The sequence below is a fragment of the Pygoscelis adeliae genome, unplaced genomic scaffold (genome assembly GCF_000699105.1).
Source record: "Pygoscelis adeliae isolate BGI_AS28 unplaced genomic scaffold, ASM69910v1 Scaffold113, whole genome shotgun sequence".
NCBI classification, from domain to species: domain Eukaryota; kingdom Metazoa; phylum Chordata; class Aves; order Sphenisciformes; family Spheniscidae; genus Pygoscelis; species Pygoscelis adeliae.
In genome coordinates, this window is record NW_008825108.1 from 3,135,189 (window position 1) to 3,154,405 (window position 19,217).

At 38.0% G+C, this 19,217-nt stretch overlaps 1 protein-coding gene across 1 annotated transcript in view; it reads right to left on the bottom strand.

Annotated features, from left to right (window-relative positions):
* The window catches only part of NAV3 (neuron navigator 3), a 280,691-nt gene that overhangs the window by 5,598 nt on the left and 255,876 nt on the right, over positions 1-19,217 (bottom strand). The window contains exons 26-37 of the mRNA XM_009327527.1: positions 17,862-18,034; positions 15,243-15,308; positions 13,973-14,126; positions 10,801-10,975; positions 7,264-7,361; positions 6,512-6,607; positions 6,034-6,202; positions 5,046-5,281; positions 2,939-3,093; positions 1,937-2,008; positions 1,304-1,500; positions 523-641 (exon numbers count right to left, since the gene is read on the bottom strand). Coding sequence (XP_009325802.1) covers positions 523-641; positions 1,304-1,500; positions 1,937-2,008; positions 2,939-3,093; positions 5,046-5,281; positions 6,034-6,202; positions 6,512-6,607; positions 7,264-7,361; positions 10,801-10,975; positions 13,973-14,126; positions 15,243-15,308; positions 17,862-18,034 — 1,710 coding nt within the window. The remainder of the gene's footprint in view (positions 1-522; positions 642-1,303; positions 1,501-1,936; positions 2,009-2,938; positions 3,094-5,045; positions 5,282-6,033; positions 6,203-6,511; positions 6,608-7,263; positions 7,362-10,800; positions 10,976-13,972; positions 14,127-15,242; positions 15,309-17,861; positions 18,035-19,217) is intronic.

A 19,217-nucleotide genomic window follows, 5' to 3' on the forward strand; every position in this document is an offset into this window, starting at 1 on the left:
CTCAATCTGGTTAGATAAGGCCAGTAAACATTTTTTTTTTCCTGAACGGTGAAATTATCCTTGTTCACAAGCTTTCCTCCGCAAGCCTGTGTGCCTACATGCATATGTAGGTGGGAGAGGATTACATGGACCAGAGCTATTTTCTTGCACCAGTGTAAGGGCTATTAACTTCCATGCAGGGGTAGGCTAAGACTGCCTTGACTCAGGGAGGCAACCTGAGCTGTATTTAGCATTGCTGTGGACTTTTTAAACAGTGGAAAAAGAAGAACCTTCCTCCAGTCACAGAGGAGAAACCCTCTTCATAAAATACAAGATATGCTAGTGCTGGAGCAGACAAAGCCAAATTATACATCAGAGTAAGAGCAGGTCAAAAGGAGTTCAAGGCTGATTTCTATAATCCCTCCACAGATTTTCTTCTTGCAAACACAACAGCATTCATACTTGGATGCCTTGGTTAAAAGTAGCTTGGAGAAAGCCTATGGAACTAATGAAAAAAAAATTGCTGGGAAACAAATGACATACCTGAAGTCCTTCTCTCACAGCTTCCAGAAGATACGGCACCAGGGAATAGTTCCAGAGGTCTGTGAACCACACTCTGGAGCCGTCAACATCCATAGGGCAAGGGAGGAAGAGGCGGGGACCTGAGAAGTCAAGTTGTGTGTTAAAAAAAGTGGAACTAGGGAACACACTAAAAATAATCTTCACAGAATTAAAAAAGTAGTATTGCAGCAAACTCAAGTGAAGAGAATATTAATACAGGACTACAATAAGGGAGCTATCAGTCTCCTGTTATTAAAAATGAACTAGTGTCACTTTATCCAATTCTAGGGCCTGATGAACACTTACAAGTTTTATGGGCAAAGCTATGCAAAAGGATGACTTCTTTGCTAACATAACTATTCCACTAAAAGACCTCAGGTACATGTATATCTCCCACCTGCTAGTTTGCTGAACTGACTGTCCAAGTGTGTTTATTGCTGTAATTATACTTCAGTGTGAAAGCAGGGAAAAAAATTAAGCTTAGGAAAGTAGCTATTGAGGTAATTTTTTGTAAATTTAACTTTTTAAAATTATGAACATTTACTTGAAAGTCTTCAGCAAGCAAGGCAGAAGTACCAGGAAATACATACTCTCTCATTAAACTTCCTGTTTTCATGTCAATCTTGCTGGCAACTACACAAATTCCCCATACTGATGTACTTCCCATTGAAAGATGACAATTTTTGGAAAGATATATCCTTCACAAATCTCTAAAATGCTCAGCCTGCATCCTTATTTCAAACCACTCCACCAGTGGACTCACCAATGGTTACATCTGAAGAGCTGTGCGTTTCTAGGAAGCTGTTGAGATGATGCCATGTTTTGGGGATCCAGTCAATGATTTTGATGAGCTCATTATTGCGTATGTTCCTTTCTATTTCAGTCTCAATCAGTTTCCTTCTCAGATATCTGCCCAAGAAACCTTTAACAGGCTCTGTGTGATTAGCACACAGCACCCACCTGCACAGAAAGGATAAATGTCAAGCAGCAAGGAATAGCAAATACATCATTTCCTCTTAAACATATAGATGAAGGTAATGTCATAAGCTTCTGAGTCTCATTAGTCAGCGAGTATAAAACTGCTCCAATAAACCACACTATTGCCCACTGCTACAACACAATCATTACAGGTTTCAGCCGGAATTCAAGACAATGCTGAAGACAAATGGAATGCAAGAATGCAATCATCTTCAGCATCTTGCAAGAGGTGCCAGAAAATATCTTATTTCTTTCACCATTCCCCACCACCATTCCGAGACCCATCAATACAGGAGAGATGCAGAAGCTAAAACACTTAAAAAGCTGTGACGAGACACATGATCAATGTTTGTCAAAGAACTGGGCTGAGAAGCAGCGAGCTGTGCAAACACAGCCACAGTAAATAGAGTGAATGTACCTGAAATTGTGATGCAGCTCCAGATTTGGTGAAGAAGAAACTCCCTGGTTCATGGTTCCAATAATATAGGGACTGAAAAGAGAAAAGTAGTAGGGTTTTTTTTGAGGGAGAATCCACTCAGATATTCAGAGAATATTCTTTCTTCTTATCTGCACTAGGCCAATTTTAAAAGAGTCTCTGAATGTATTGTAGTCTTAGATTTAAAATATCTCTGAGGCGCCCTTTTTTTAATGTTATTCTTGTATGATTTCCCTCTCTGCACATTTGTAGTTTACTAGTACTCATCTGTAATAAAGAAATAAATGAGGCAACTCTGTCCTCATGTACCTCATAATTTTGCAGTAGGCTTAGAGTTTGAATTTCAGAAGCCAGTGAATCTCATGAGTAAGACACAGCATGCAGTGATTTTATGAAGGGAAGTCCCTATGATGGCACTTTTACAGCAGAAATAGCCAATGTTATAGGCCAGTAAAAGTTCCCGAAAACATTATTTTTATTCTTGCTTGGCAATAAAGGACAGTCAGCAAACTTCATACTTCCACACTGCTACAAGAAAACTGTAGGAAGTGCAAGTCTGCCAGATACACAGTGCTTCTGCATGGCGTGGTTCATGGGTTCACACATATCCCGAATTCCACTATTATAAAGTGCATTTCTTCTTACTCTCCCATAAGCTGTCCTCATAGTACTAATGAGCTTGTGTGATCTGACAGGGTGAAAAGGATAAGACCCTAATTCAGTCAAGCGTTTAAGTACATTCTTAAATTCCATGGTACATTTACATCTCGCTGAGATGCATGGGAGTCATCTAAGTAAAGTGAAGCAGACACTTAAGTACGTGGCTGACGAGGGTTAAAATTATTCAAGCACACAAGGGCTTTGCTGACAGCCTATCGGAGTCTAAGTTTCCACTGGGACATTTTATTTTGTAAAATGACAAACAGCTTTTACTGTTTTAATTGCAAAATGTGTGTGAAAAGGGAGAGAAGAGCTGCTACCTACCATTTGTTATATTTACAGTTGAGGAAACCATTGAAGATGTCACTTAGTGAACTGATGTGGTGGAGGTTATCAAGAATTATGACCACAGGGAGGTCAGCACCATTGTTGTCAGCGCTGCATTGCTCAGCTAGGTTTGCTAGGTATTGTCGCAGATCCTTCAGCAGAATTAACAAGAAAAACCAGAAAAGATTAACCCAATTAGACCATAGATGTAATTTCAGTGGAAAAGATTTTCAGAAAGATAAAGAGGCTGCTACAGAGTTTCCCCACTGTGGGTCATTCAGCTGGATCGGCACATGCAGGAAGACCTGCTTCTTAGATAGAGCAACACTGAGGCCACATGCTAGGAAAAACAAAGGCACTAAACATGAGGCAAGTGACTGAAGCATACACATTCCTATTTGGTGGACACATTCCTTAGAAACCTGCTGATAAAATATCTTATCTCCAGTGGAAAATAAGCTGCAATAAAATATGCCTTTTCCAATGGGCTGAGATATTCACATTAATTGTTGGACCTCCATTTTTATGAATGCCACATTTATATACCAAAAAACCCCACCAAATTATCACACAATTTAGGCATACTGAACTTCTCCCTCAGATATCTCCTTTTACAAGTCTCACTGAAAATCTGTTTGACCTTTTGGGGATACTATATCACGGCTCATAATAAAGTTTGTTGTGTAAATCCTTTTTTTCTGTCAGCTATCTGTCTGGCTGCCATTTAGTGATGGAGTAAAAGAAAGCTTTCTATAATCACAACATTTCATATTTTCCTCAACACTTTGTTGCCCTTGAGGGTCTGGGTTACTCAAGTTTTACAGCTGTATCCCTAGGGGTATCTAATTTTGTCAGCGTTGGGAATGCTCAGTATTATGGCCAAAGTTCCTATTGCTTTTTACTTCCTGGATCAGGGATAGCAGAATCTTTTTTTCTTTAATGGGAACATGCAATCTTTTTTTATTTCAAGAAAGATTTTTGTTTGGCCTTTTATGATCAGGTGTCTCTAGGGGAACATCATGGGTTTCTTCCATGGAATAGCACCATCTGTATTATTCAAACACACTTGGTATTTGACAATGTTGTTTTTTCTTTTTTACTACAAATTCAAAAGTTCTATATAAATCTTAATAGAAACAAAGGAAAAAGGAAAAAAAAAGCCACCAGAAAAAACCTCCCCAAAACAAAACCACATACAACAAGCAATTTACCAGAAATCCAAAAGCTTGCTCTTTTGTGGGACAATTTTAATTATAAATGCATATGGTATAAAAATAAAACGTAAACACATCCCCTGCCAAAGTAAATGGCATCACAAATCCTCTGTATAAAGACAGTGAAAAGCGGTGTTTTTACTGGAATGGTCCCCTCACCCCTTTGGGATCTGTATGGTCTTCCTTCTTATATTATGTTAACATTCATTATGTTCTGTACAAATCAGAAAGCTGTGGGCAAAACCTTTCATTTTCTTTTCCCTGGGTACCAAGTTAGGAGTGTACCCAATTTAGAACAGCAAGTGAATAGTATTATCTGTGGCTAGCACAGCAGTCATGCTAGAAGCTTGATAATCTGAGCTATATAAATTACTGTGAATGTGACATGATGCATGAGGTAATTTTAGTACGGTCAGCTTCCTGACCGATGCACGCCAGAAACCGTGGCAGCAGTTGTATTTATCCAGTGCAGATTAATAAGCTGAACCCAAGACAGTAATTCAAAATCCCCGTTCTGAAATCTTTGCTAACAATAGGCTGCTATTATCACTATAAAAAAGCAAGTCAGACTAGTATTACTATATATCCAACCTTTCCGACGAAGGAATTACAGGCATTTTAAGAATTGAATTTACACAGGAATTTGACTCTGCATCTATCCTTAAGGTGGGTTTCCTCAAGTGGAGGGAAAATTCAGACTTCCTTCACAGTGCTTCAATGGTTTGTTTAGAGCAGAAAGATCTGGTCTCTGTTCCTCACTGGGATCGGAGACTGAATTCTTGTAGGAAAAAACGCTAACTGAGCAAGAAAACAGTATGCCAATTAATAGGATCTGCTCTGCATCATCACTACAAATTGGGCAATAGGTTACCTTTTCAGCTGTAACTTACCTTGCTTGACTTGTGATCTACGTTAAAAGTTGCAATGGCATCCTCAGTTTTTTTTCTGCCAGATTTAGTTATAATATATTCAGCCAGCCTGTTAGCTAAATAGGTCTTTCCTGTGCCACTGGGTCCCGACAGAATAATTCTGCGATGCTCCATCAGCAAATTAAAGTACCGCTGGGTAATTGGCTTAGGAATTAATGTGTCAAACACAAAACTGTCCAAACTGTTTTCTTCCACTCCTGGGAACAAAAGAAAAGAAAAATGGCCTGTCTTTGTCCTTGCTAAGGTAGATAAGGTTTGGCCCAGCATCTGATGGCATCAGTGCTATGCTCAAAGCAAGGTAAGATACTTCTGCCTAAATCAAATTCCTATCAAGGGCTTCATTATTGTGGAAATGCTTATATCCTTCCACAGGGCCAAAATATTAAACAGTGGTAGTAGGACAAGATGGGTGGGAGAGATGAAGTCAAAGTAAATGTGAAGAGAAGGCTCAGTGAGGCAAAGATGTATGTTTCAGACACTACAGGCAACCGTGACAAAAAAAAGGTCAAAGTGACAGTCACAAGGGTTACCGGTTGTCACATCAACGTATGCATAGTTATTCTGAAGGTCCCCCCCTCCCCTCCAAAAGCAAATCCCTACAGCTTTTGAAATGTATTGAATTTTTCCTGTGGAACTGGGTAAGGCATAAATATTTCTCATCATAATCTCTGTTTTGGGGTTGGGTTTTTTTGCCACTATTCAGAAATTTGTATTTTGCTGTGATTTGGCAGTCAGGCAGAGAAGGACAGAGATATTTTTAGATTTGTCTCAAAATGCCCCACTGCATTAGGTATTGTATGATGTCATGCAGAGAGTTTATGTGACAAATGAGTCCTTGAACTGGAGACAAAATACAGAAAGGTCAGGTGTAAGAAAAAAAAAAAAGGAGGGATGGGGGAATAGAGTGAAGAACTCTACAGTGTTTGCAAAAATATTCTTGGGGTTTTACCTTTCAGATTCACAGTGATGACGTTATTATCTCCAACCAGATATCCACAAGGCAGCAGTTCAGGCACTTCTAGGCTATGGGCTCTAATTACATCCCCTATACAATAGCTAGCAATGCAGTCAGAGCTTAAACCCAGGCTAGTAGTCGGATCCACTCGGAAAATATATTCCTGAAATTATATAAAAACATAAGATATAAAAATAAAAATGGTTATTGAATGAAAGCAGTTTGGAAAATATTTTGGTACAGGTGAAATCATTTGACAAGGAGATTCTTGCAGTCACATTCAAGAGAGAACTGGCAACAATCATGAAAAAAGAACAGCAACATTAAGAATAAAGTTTAATATTGTTGTTAGCTATATGTCAAAAACCAAAACAAAGCAAAAACTTGGCAAGACAACCCAAAGAATACAGAATTTTTCTTAAGTGAAAAAGAAAATTGAATGAATACTTGAGCTAGTTTTTCACTGTCTTACCTTAAAGAGACGTCTGATTATACCATCTAAAACATCCCATTTTGTTTTTCCGCTGACTCCAATTGATCCTATCAGATATGCATGTGATTTTTGATCCTGCAAAGAGAGATTTTTGGAAACTGGACTAAAAATGGTGGTAATTAGTTTTCTATGAACATTAATAAATTTCCCAATGAAGAAAAATAATATGTGATGTTACAACTTTGTTAATAATCTCTGTGCTAGAAATAGGTATAGAAGATATTACTTTGCTACATCTTTCTAAGAAAGGAAATACAGTATCTTATTCTGCTCTTAGATTGTATCTGTATTTATAAAGAGGTGAATATAAATAGAAGTTGCATTGTGTTTATAATTTTTTTTGTAGTACAAAACATGAAAACACAACCATGCAATTCCAAATTTATTACCTCAGCAGCTTATTCATAGTTGCAGCCTAAGGGGTCTGAGGCATAGATCTAATTTATAACAACTTTTAAAATGGAGACAGCAAGTCCCAGAACATCTTGCTACTAATTAAACTGAGAATTGGTAGTGTCTGAGCCACCACAAAGGCAGAAGGAGGCCATATGACTTTAGTCTACGGAGAGCGCCTAACTGTATTAAGCATGGATGACAGAGAAGAGAGCTGCTATCTTTAGGATATTTTCCTCCAGTTCCTGACTGAAAATACAGAAACAAGTTGAGCTACTATACCGCAAGATTTGTCAGAGCTATAATTCTGCGTCTAGACCTTTGGGTAATGAACTTACCTTGGCTCGACTATAGCCCTTGTTTATGGTGACTAAAATTTTCACGCTATGACCTTCTTTGTGGAGTGCTCCATCAGTGACATCATCCAACAAAATATCTGCAGTAAAAGAAGGGAAGGAAAGTGATCAACCTGACAAATCATATCAGTTATGTTTGCATCATCAGTTCAATATTTGATCAAAGGGTTTTTCATTTAAAATGAAAGGCTGCCAACACAAGAACTTGCAATCATTTTAATCTGTACTTTTTCCTACTTTGTCTTTTCTGTTGGAGATGAAAAAAAGTTACAAATTGTCAATTTTTGAAGCAATTTAGGAACTTTAATAATGTAGAAACAAATTGGGACTCCATAAATAAATAAATTCTTGCATTATAATCTTGCCTTTGCTTTCCTTCTTGGAGCTTGTTCGAAACTACCATACATCCACAAAGTAATGTGTTTAAAACCTAAATTAAATTTATATCTTTGGGCATGCATTGTGCCCTTTAGAATGCCGTCAGGGGAAAAGCAACAAATCCTTGCACTGATATGTTTGCTGCGAAGTAAAACAGCATTTTAATTTCTCTTTCCAGCTGATTTCTTTACCTTCGGTACACATGGCATGGATAGAGTCTTTTTTACCCCCACAATACAGGCTTACAAACAGTATCCATTGAGAAAACCACTTTGCATTCCTCCAGAATATGGGACTCTGTATTCATCCATTCCTCTAAGAAAAGGTTTCATTTTTCTTGGAGGTAAAGTGTGTTTCTGATCTGCTCTGTGCCTCTGTTTCTACCTCCTCACTAACTCCTAAAATGAGATAGCAGAAGGATGTATTTCTCACTGAAGGCTGAGCCTGTAGCTTTATTGCAAGGGATAAAACTGCTGTCTTCCTCTAGAAGTTCTCTCAGAGATTTTACTGTTAGACATTTAAAGTAACTATCAAATTAGGAGATATTATGGATTTGCATTTTCTTCAAAGGCCAGCACAGTAATCCACTACCCTAAGTCCTGCTCGTTCTTATTGTGGTGATTGAAGAAAAGCATTGATTTCATGTCATAATTGCACAAGGTCGGATTTCACCAAATTAAATGAGGTGCCAGTAAGATTCAGTCACTCACTTAAAGCAAAACCAAAAAAGACTTATGTATATGAATCTATTAAAAAATAAGTCCTCACGTAAAATGTTGGACAGCTTACACCCAGATCTAGAAAGCAGATTCTGCTGTTGTGGTTGTTTGTTTTTTTTTTAATTGATTGAATAAAGAAGCATTTTTGTTGGGAGCTTAAACAAATCCATGCTTGTTTTGTTCCAGGCAGCCAGTTTTTCTGTGCCATCAACACTGATGTTTCACTTCACTTGTGTTTCAGCATAGTTGACAAACCTTAAGAGTTTCCATAATGTCATAGTTTATCTGAGGGCAATTTACAATATATCTGATCCCCCGGTGAAATTTTTCAATCTCTAAATGACCCTCAGGTAGCCTTTTAAATACATTTTTCTGTAAGCCTTTAGGAATGAGGCATCTCTCTGTGGCTAGAAAAAAATTCCACTTTCTACTAAGAGCTCTCCCTCTCACTGACACAAGGGGCTGAAAAGATGCCCAAGAGGGTCTAATTTAATGGTGGTATTAATTGCTTTAATTAGCTCCTGCCAGGCCTCCTCCTTAGGTGCACTATGGTGTCTGAGGTCTGGCACCCTCTTCATTGGACAGTCCAGACAGAGTCTTGTACTGGTCCTTGTTTGCTGCTCTTTACTGTAATGACTGACTGAAATATGGGTGTCTGTGACCACCGAGCCCCTTCCCTCTTGCCACTCACACGTATCTGGAGGAGATGGTCATACCCTTAGAAAGTGGCAATGGAAAGCTTTCGTCATGATGACCACAGTCATTTGGAGACGCTGGTCTCCCAGAAAGTGCCACGGCACTTTTTAATATGATGAGCCAAAGCCCTCATTATATCTTTCAGCTTAGTCCCCAGCATGATTAACCTCCCCATCTCAGGGACTTTTGTTCAACAGTACTCCAGCTACTGCAGAAATCCCACAAGACTTGGTAGGAAGCTGTCACCCTTCCAAGTTCTCTGGCACGGCCACAAAATGATACTCAGAATGATCAAAAAGGCTGGATCCATGATCAAATGAAATCCTCCACTCCTCATTAGGCACCCTTATTTCTTTAATTTCTTATAACCAGAAGTAATTACTTTGCATGCTAGAAAAACATTTAGAACCAATAACACAGAAAATTATATAAAGCTTATATTATGTTTATTCCTTTATCTAAACAAGAGTTCATGCCAAGCAACAAAGTGCTAATAGCTGCTGCTCATGAAAGAGATTCTACAATTACCATTTTGAAAAAAATTCTGTTCTGAATTTTTTTTTTTTATATGTGTGTGGACGTGTGAGCAAGAACCATAGTTAAACTTTTTCTCCCTGTTTTTGCAACACTTCATTGTATACTGAGGCCCAGCTCAGGCTCATCCATTCTAAAAGTTAAACCTGGCAAAAAACGTAGGCTGGAATGTAAATAAAAAATATACCAATTTTCATATAAAATCTGATATTAACCAGAAGAAATATTCAAATATCCGTGTAATCAATGACTGGCAAGATAATACGACTAACTGCCAATCCAAATTATAGTCAGGCAGTTTGGCACGTTCCCAGCTGTACTCTTGCCTAGACTCTTTCTACAATTATTAGCCACATTTTTATTGCTTCCAGAGACTGCATTATACTTTCTGTGGAGTCTACGCTAATGAGTGCTGCTTTGCTTCTGCTCTGCTCCGCTCCTGGTTCTAATGTTAGAGACAGCACTTCTGTTTCTTGGCTACGTTATCAAAACAAGTGTAGAAGGCTTATTATCATAAACTCTATGGCATGGAAAATAATCAAATGTTAATGTTCAGGATGTGGACCAGAGTTCTGCTTGCTTTCTCTCATTCACAGAAGACAATAAGAGTGCTTAATAAGCCAGGCAGGGTTTGGCTCCTGTGATAAATTGTGATTTGGTCCAACAATACCACATTAAAAAAAATGTAAGGGATAAAGCTAACTGAGACCACCTTCTGCCCCAGCTGCAAATACGAAATGAAGTTAAGGAGCTAACAGAACGATAAAAGGTCTGTAAACAAAAAAGAAAGTTTCATGTACTATGCTCATATTTGTCCCATAGGGACAAGAGAATGTATCTATACAGTTGCCATGTACACTACAACAGATACTGTTCTTTTCAAATAAATTGTAAACTAGAAGACCAAAGAGTAGTTAGATGACCAGCTAGGTAGGTAGCATCATAGCTAGGAACTAGGTAAACATAATGAACAATCTGTTACTATTATTCAGAAACTTCTAAAAGCTACATTTTCAGAAATGACTGCCAGCATTCTTCCTCATCTCCATTAGTGAATGTATATCTGATGTTTACCTGAGTGATACGAGGCATTTTAATTTTCAGGCATGCCTCATATATGGCCCATTAAGAGGGTGAAAATAATAAATTTTTACTAATTGCTGAGGCACGCATGTGCCTAAAAGATGTCTACCTGATGTAACAGATTCTGTGATGTTTAAATTGTTCAGAGAAAGTCCTAGTGACTGCCGTGATGAAGAAGATGATGTGCTGCTTGAAGACTCTGATGACGGCCGGGCAGGCTTTCCAGTATTTCCAGTCTCTGCCTTTAAACGGTCATTTTCAGCTTTCAATATCTCAATTTCATTCTGTATTCAAAAGAAATCAACATAAAAGCACAGGAGGTTATTCTTTCAGAAAACCACTGGGGGTGGCTATTCTGGTGCTTGCTGTTTGCCTGCAGGAGCTAACTGGTTTACCACTTTCACAACAGTATGTAGCACTATATATCAGAAGTATAACCCAGTCAGTGAAAACTGGATTGCCTTCACTTCTGAAATGAAGGGGAGAAACTCCTATAACCTTGTTTTAGCTTTTGCCTCAAGACAGTTCCTAAACAACATAAGCTTCAAGCTTCTGTGTTTATTGTACAGTTGACCATAATACAAGTATGGTGAGAATTTTCCCAGCTATCTCCAGTTTTATAAGCTACTTTTTATTGTCAAATATTTTAGGTCAGTTAAGAAAGTTATTGTTAATATCTTAGACGTGTCAATGTTTCTGAAGTCACAGAAAATTATTACTGCCATTGAGTGTAAAATTTAAGCAGTAACTTCACAGGGGAGAAATGAAATTCAAAATGGACAATTAGATATTGATAGTTTAACAGTTTCATAACCCTTCTTGCTATCAGATAAGACTTTTTGATCATTCAAACATGGGATTGTTCACATAATGGCCAGCAAACCCTCTTTGATGAAAACATACAGTGACAGATGAATCAGAACAACTAGGAATTTTTTTTAGCTAAATCCTCTGTGGTTCCAAGTGATTATTGAATGTACAATAATGAAATGAAAACTTAGCCTGAGAACAGCCTGGTACCAGCTAAATCTAGCTTTCAGTCGCTTCACGAAGCACAGTACAAAGCAACTGCTTATTCTTGCAGACGGTTTTGCACATCAAATTTAATTCCACATTCACTAACACTCTGCTAAAAGTCCTATTCTTTTATGAAGGCTGTTGAGCTACATTATACAAGTAAAAACATAAGGGATAGCATCACAAAAAAACCCTGCAACAGCTACAAAAAGATTAGATCATATAGGCAAAGGTGAGGAGATAGTGAAAGGGAAGGGACAAACCAGCAAAACAGTGACAGAAGGTAATAGATGAATGCACCAGTTTAGCCTGGGGTTCAAATCAGGAACCATGGTGAAATGAGTCACACAGTTCTCATCTACTCTGCAATTTATGCTGGTTAATTACATGACTCTTAGCAGTCTTCCATTCAGCTGAGCTTTAGAGTTTTAAGATGCTTTGAATACACACAGTATTCATATATCATTCCCACCAATCTTACTTTTCCCCCTTACCAATCCTCATCAATTCTCCAAAACATCACAAAGTTTGGCAACTCCAAGGTGGCTGCCTGTCCTTTTGGGAAAACTTCAGAAGAAGTGGTGATTACCAGCGACAGCATCTGAACTAGTTGCCTCTGCCCAGCTTTGGTGAAAGTCAAAATTTGAAGGCCTGTGACTACAGCAGACTCCTCTCTCTGGGGAGTTCACCTGCTTTAGGCACTCATATCCCAGTTTAAGACCATAATCAGCCTATAAGCCTTCATATCCTGTTCTCCACCATTGCAATTGACTGTATTCTATCCCTTACAGTTCCTAAAAACTTTTTAGTGGCTCCAGTTTTATTTACGTCTGAACAATTGAAACCCATATTTACAGACCAGTTATTGATTATTCTTCCCCCTAATTGTAGTTCAGCCAAATATCCCGTAGCAATGTTGGCATCTAGTGGTGTGAACACCTGGGAGGATGGCAGGTACCACAGATGTTTAAAGGTGTGGCTGAGAGTGCTGTAGGTATGGTATAAACAAAAAGGTCTAGAAAAGACAGCAAGCACACCAAATCTGGTAGTTATGAAATCAGCCGCTGTGGACATCTATACAAAAGTGCCTACAGCTGCACCTGACCTAAGCGCCCAGCACAGAGCAATTCAGCTGACAAGCCACTGGGGCTGGATTCAGCTGTGTAAATGTGGGTTTCCAGTGTCATTGTAAACACGGTCTTCCATGGGTAGAATGCTAAACCTACAAGTCCTGTGCAGATGCAAATACCTGAGGCTGGTTCAAATGGTAATAGGCGCCTATGCTCAAACAACTCAATTTCACCCTCTATACCTATTTTAGGATGATTTTAGGATAGCTCTCTAGGCCCCACTACTGCAGGACTAAAACTCAATTGACTACAACAGGAGTTTATCACCTAGCTCATACCTAGACATCTAAATGTAGCTGTCCTAGTCTCAACCTGAATCCCCACCCTATGGCCTTGATTCTGTTTCCCAAATACAGGTTTATAGCGCCTTCAGGGATGTCCTAGGTATCTCACCTGTCATTCCAGAAGGGCCCAGATCTACTGAAGGACCTATGTCATACTGTGCAGATGTTGTAGATACTTTTGGGCACCCAACATGATACTAGACTCTTGTATGTGGGCAACAGTGCTGAGTCCCATAAAGCTCCGTGCTCCACTGAAGAACACTGCCATTCTTTCTGTATCCTTTCAGCCTCATGAAAGGAAAACTTTTCTGATGAGAAATGTGTTCAGGAAGAATTTGGAGCAGTGTCACAAAATAATGTAGTGAAATTTTAGTGATGCTGGATACAATAATTTAGTTCAATTTTATATACTTTGCTTCAGCAAGCCATGACTGGGTTAGGAATCAGAAATGATGAGAGGGTATGCACATTTACTCCTGCCCCCCACACAGCCCAAGGATTTAAAGCTCTGTAGAAATCACTTCTTGATCTGCTTGACTGTCATGTTGCTTTCCCCAGTCACAAGGTTTAGATAACAAACATGCTTTGGGCAGGGATTATGTCTCCTTCCATATCTCTTAAACACATTTTAGCTGTTAATATAAAGGCTAAGAATATCATTATTATTATTATTATTATTATTATTATTATGTGAATGTTTATCATATCCATCCTTTGGAAGTGCTGTCAATCTAGCAATTTACTTTGTATTGACACCTTTTTGGTACCTGAAACAAAGTACTGGGAAAGGAAATACATCAGGCATACCTTTGGTGTGCACGCCTGTCATCACTTAAGCTACTGCACTGACCTGCATGCGGTTCATGGCTTCCCGAATCTGATCCAGATGGTGTGCAGAGCTGAGGGCTTCAAGACGAATGTCCGTTAATTTTAGCTCTTTCTCCCTCAGCTCGCTCTTTAGCTGAAGAATAATTTCAGCTTCTGCCTCTGTGCACTCACAGATCCTAAAGAGGAGCAGGAAACAGGCAGAAGATTAAAGGAAGGTTCTCCCCCCAAAGCAGTGTCATTACTAAGTATCAAAGTACAGAAAATGCTTGCTGCTGGTGAAACCTATGAGTGAAGAAAGAATCTTATCAAAGAAACATGAAAAGGCTCAAATTGCAAATTAAAAAAGGAAAAAAGCCCTCACCAGATGAAATTACCAGCTTGCTTTATACCTTTCCAGTTTAGTTAGAGAGTTCACTATGGTGGAAAAAAAGTTGTTAAAACTTTTTCAGAAATCTTTTTTTTGAGTGTGTATCACCCATTGGTTTTAATTTGATTTTATATCTGCATCATTTCTTTGGTGCAAAGTTATGATTTTCCTAAGTAGCAATAGTCAGAACTGAAGTATGCTGATTAAACTGCACTACTGATACTTATTACCTGTTAGGCACCAACAGCCAACAGTTTTCTCTGTTTTGAACCATACACAAAGAGACAGTCCTCGACTTCATGATCTAGAAGAATTTGATCTGTAATGGTTTTGATCTGTGATGGTTGACATTTTGCCTATAGTTTGTCATTTGGTAATGTATGGTGTCTGAAATAATGTGTTTGGGTTTTTTTTTTTCTTTCTTAAAGATAGATTAAAAGTAATCACCATGTGATTATTTTTCATAAGCATTAATTTTAAGGGAAGAAACCATTATATTGTGAGAAAAGATCACATGACTGGCCCAGGGACCTACAACTCCGCAGTTTTCATGTCAGACTGTTTTGCCTCTCTGTGTCATTATCAGAGCTAGATCTGTTGCATAACAGAACCAGTAGAAAATAAAACACTGCATTTTGGCTACGTTGTTACACTAAGCAATATTTTCAGTCAATTCACTAAATGTTATTTGCTCTTTATTACTGTCACTATAAATAGTTAATATTTGCAGAACAACTTAAATATGAAAAATATTTTATAATAATAAGTATTATTATTGTTGATTATTACTACTAATATACAAACAAGAAACAGAGGTCAACTTTTAATTGCCAGAATGCATGCAAATGCATTTTGGGAAAGAAGATGCAGCACTCTCCAGGTCAGCAGTTGGATATACAACTCCATGCCCCACACTCAATTTTACCGGGATCTATGCTTGTAGACCACGTGACCGTTTTGCCTTTTCTTTGGTGCCCAGACTAGAGATGACCTGCATACACACGTATTAGACAGATGCAATTGGAAGAAAGTAAAGGTAATGGTTTAGAACATGAGACTCAGGTCAAGAAAATATATAAAGAAACCGTAAGCAAAAGGAAGATGAAGAAGTTCATGGCAAATAAAAAAAATATGGCAAATTGAAGAAGGAAAATAATGAATACCATTCACAACATGCACAAATATTTTAAATGTGAGTAAAAATTAATAAAGGCATATATTAGGATTTTTTTCCAAATATGATACAGTTCTCAGTTTGATGTGCCCATACCTATGCTAGCCAAATAAGAAATGAAATTTTGTTTACACACATATATTATCTCATACAACAACTTGGACAACTGGGAAGTCACGTATCTATTTGTTGGCTATTTTCTTTTTGGCTTTTTTGTGGTACATTGTGAGAAGAGATGGACAAAAAGACCTCGACAAGCCAGCTTTAAGGAAGATAAAAATGAAGCAGAAAGCAGGGCGACAGTTCTGGAAGAAGCAGGAAGAACCTGTCTAGACTGGTAAGATAAGCAGAATAGAAGCAGAAAGTATGAACTGAATTTTCTTTTGCAGATTCCAGAGCTCTTCAACACTCAGCTCCTACAACTCTAAAATTACATAAGAAGATGCGACTTCATCAAAAGGAAGAAAAACAAAAAGGTAAGTTAGTGTTCCTAAGCAGTCACATAAAGAAGCTCAGAAGCCTGGTCAGACTTTAGACAAAGGTTCAAAGTAGTTAAAAAGAGAGTTTTACTTTTTCTTTCTTGTTACAATCTCAGGATTTTTAAATCAGTAGGTTGCTTTGGGTAGAAGGAATAAGTAAGTCATGATCTTTGAACAGAGCCTGCTGACAATTATGAAAAGTCTTGAAGGTGACAGTAGTTTAAATCATGCAATGGAAAACCGAGTCTTCCAAAGAAAGTAATATTAACAGGATAACAGACAAAGAAATTAATCTAAATAAATATATTTTACGTGATCTCTCTGTGGAAGGGAAGGAATCTATGTTATCCTGTGTTGAAAGGTCACAATAATAAAAAATGTGATAATATGATCAGAAAGATCAGTGTTTAAAAATGTTATGGAGGAAGAAACAGAAGGCTGTGAACTGGACAGAATTTAGGAAGCTAAGGCTCAGAGACCAAATAGCCATGGGAAGAGCTTGGGATGAAAGACTAGATATGTAGTTTTGCCCTTGATAAATTCTGGTAACACCAGTACATCTAGAGAGCAAGTCAAAGAGACAGAGAAAAAAGCAGGGTTGGAGGAAAGGAAACAGGATAAGGTTATGAAAGCAGATCTGTGAATCATGAGTAAATAATTTTGTAGAATAAAAGTGTTTTGTTTAAGTTCAGGCACTTTCTATTAAGGCTTTTACTAGTGATTTTTAAGTTGATAACAAATCAGACTCAAGGGTCCCAAACATGTAGAAATCCTTCTCCCAAAACATACATATACCTGAAACCATAAAAGTATGAGCTTCCTATAAAACGCTCAACAGAACTAGAGACCTAGATGAGTTACTCCTCACTGGTCTGTACAGAATGTGAGGAAAGAAAAGCACTTATTGTGGAGGGGTTTCTTTTGTGGGAATATTTGCTGTTGAACTCCTAAATCTAGTATATAAAAATCATTAGAGTCTATAAAAAGTTAATCATAAAAGGTACCTACCTAACATAGGGAAATTCTATTCTAAAGCTCAGTAATCAGTCACGAGACTAGAATTTCCCGGGCACTTGAAGGAAGAGTAGTTATGACCTGATTATTCTCAATTAGGACAAGGAAAGCAAGGCTGGCATTAGTAGTATGCACTTGTTGGTTCAAAGAGGTTGATTTCTCCAAATTGGAAGAAGTTATGAGTTTATCAGAATGAAAAAAAATTAGTTAGAAGAATATGAATGGGAGCTGAGAACTCCGTAAGAAGAATATATTAGACATCCAAAAAATAAAGAAGAAATGGGACAGCTTTTGACTGATGACTTGTTCTCAGCCCTGACATCGTAAAGATAGTGATTTGAATAAAAAATAAAAAGTAAAATTGCGCAAAAAAAATCCAAGCTGAAAGAAGAGGGGAAATAGATAAAAAAATTATATAAATTGGTAGCTACAAAATAGAGAAAGTAATAACAGAAGGGATGAGTATCTTATAAAAATTCACAGCTACCTGGAAAATAAAAAGACATTTTTAGTATGTCATGAAGAAAGGAAACTGTAGCATTTGGCCTTCACTAAGTGGATATGATAAAGTTGTTAATGGTGCAGGGAGAGCACAACATAAGCTTTTGGATATGCATTTGGAAAGAAGTTTGTACTGCTAGATGATTTTGGGTAAAGGCTATGAAAGGAGGAGTGAATGACCTAAGAAAGAGCTGCTGGAAAAGTAGTGTGTAAATGGAGTGAAGCTCACGAGAAATCTGGCAAATGGATGGAGCACGAGATTAAAAGATCACGGCTGTTGGCAATTGTTTCTGAACTGCAAATGGCCACACTTGAGGAGGTCTGTTTCACAGTCCCTCCCATTTGGGAAGAAAGGTTTGCCAAGAGAGAGACTTACGCAGATGCTGACTGTGATGGTTTCATTGATGTTGCCCCACACTCTCCTGAGCTGTGGGGCAATTTGGGTGATGAAGGAAGAGAGGAGTCTGTCAGCTCTTCTATGTCCGAATGTGAGGAAGGAGGCTTGGTGGACTTCTTCTTTCCAAAGGCCTGTTTGAAAGAGCTTCTTAGCTGGAAAACAAATACAGAACAAGATTATTTTCCTCATCACAGCAATTTGTGTGCAGCTCATGTTTCGAAGAGTTAGTTTGCAGATGCCGTCCTAGCCACTGCCTGAGGTCAGTATACAGAAGCAAGGTATTAACATATGCAACACAGTATCTCTAAAAACATGATACAGTGCTTTGTTTTGACTTTATTAATCCAGCGCAGCGCAAACGTAATGCTATGGAAAAAGTGCAGGACCAAGTGGTATGGCTATGGGAGAGGGGTGCTCATTTAAAACCATTAAGCCCCAGTGGAATCCCATTCCCATGGCATTCCCTTCAAGGGCTGGCTTTAAATAACCACTTTGCATCTAGATACAGGCAGAGCCTGCTGTTACTAAATGCTGAAATAAAAAAAAAAGAAGTCCAATTTACTGGGTTTGCCAATATACTTCCCCCGTTAAAAATTTGAATGGCCAAACTATGCAAATGCTATGGTTTGGATCACAAGCGAGAGGATTTAAGCTGGGACATGAGGCTTGCTTGGTTGTACTGCTGAGAGGAATGTTAGCTGAAAGGTATATACTCTATGCTGCAGTTTCCTTTAGAATAGTAAGATCTCTGAATGTACAAGCATTGCCTATTCCCTCTAGAAGCTCTTATCCAGTATCGAAAAGGGACAGAATAGCCAAAGAGCCATTTATTTCAGGAGCCAAGATGACAACAGTTTTGTCTGCAGTGAATTTTAACTAGCCCATTCATTGATACCTTTGTCTAAATACAGAAGTTGTTCATCTTCAGAAAAATGTAGTTGTTTTTTTTTTATTTTCAGAAAGTTGTTCTGATTAAAATCGTATAGAACTCAGAGACAATCTGGTTCCTCTATAAAAAATGAGGTCTTCAAACGTTTTATTTTCATGATATAATTGGAGAGTGGGGAGTGTGACCACTGATCAGAGAAACATTATTTAAGTCCTTTCCAGCTCATGATATCTAAAGAGAAAGAAATGGATTTTGGCTACACTCCCCCTTTCTATAGTCTATACTTTGAGATTAAAATGAATAGAGACAAACTGAGAAGACATACAGGATAATCTGTTTTTAGAAGGTATAAAAGCCTACTGCCAAAATAAATAGCAATCATGCCAAGATAGGGTTCTTTATAGATGCATGCCAAATTTTCCATGGTTTATATTCACCTCACTTCC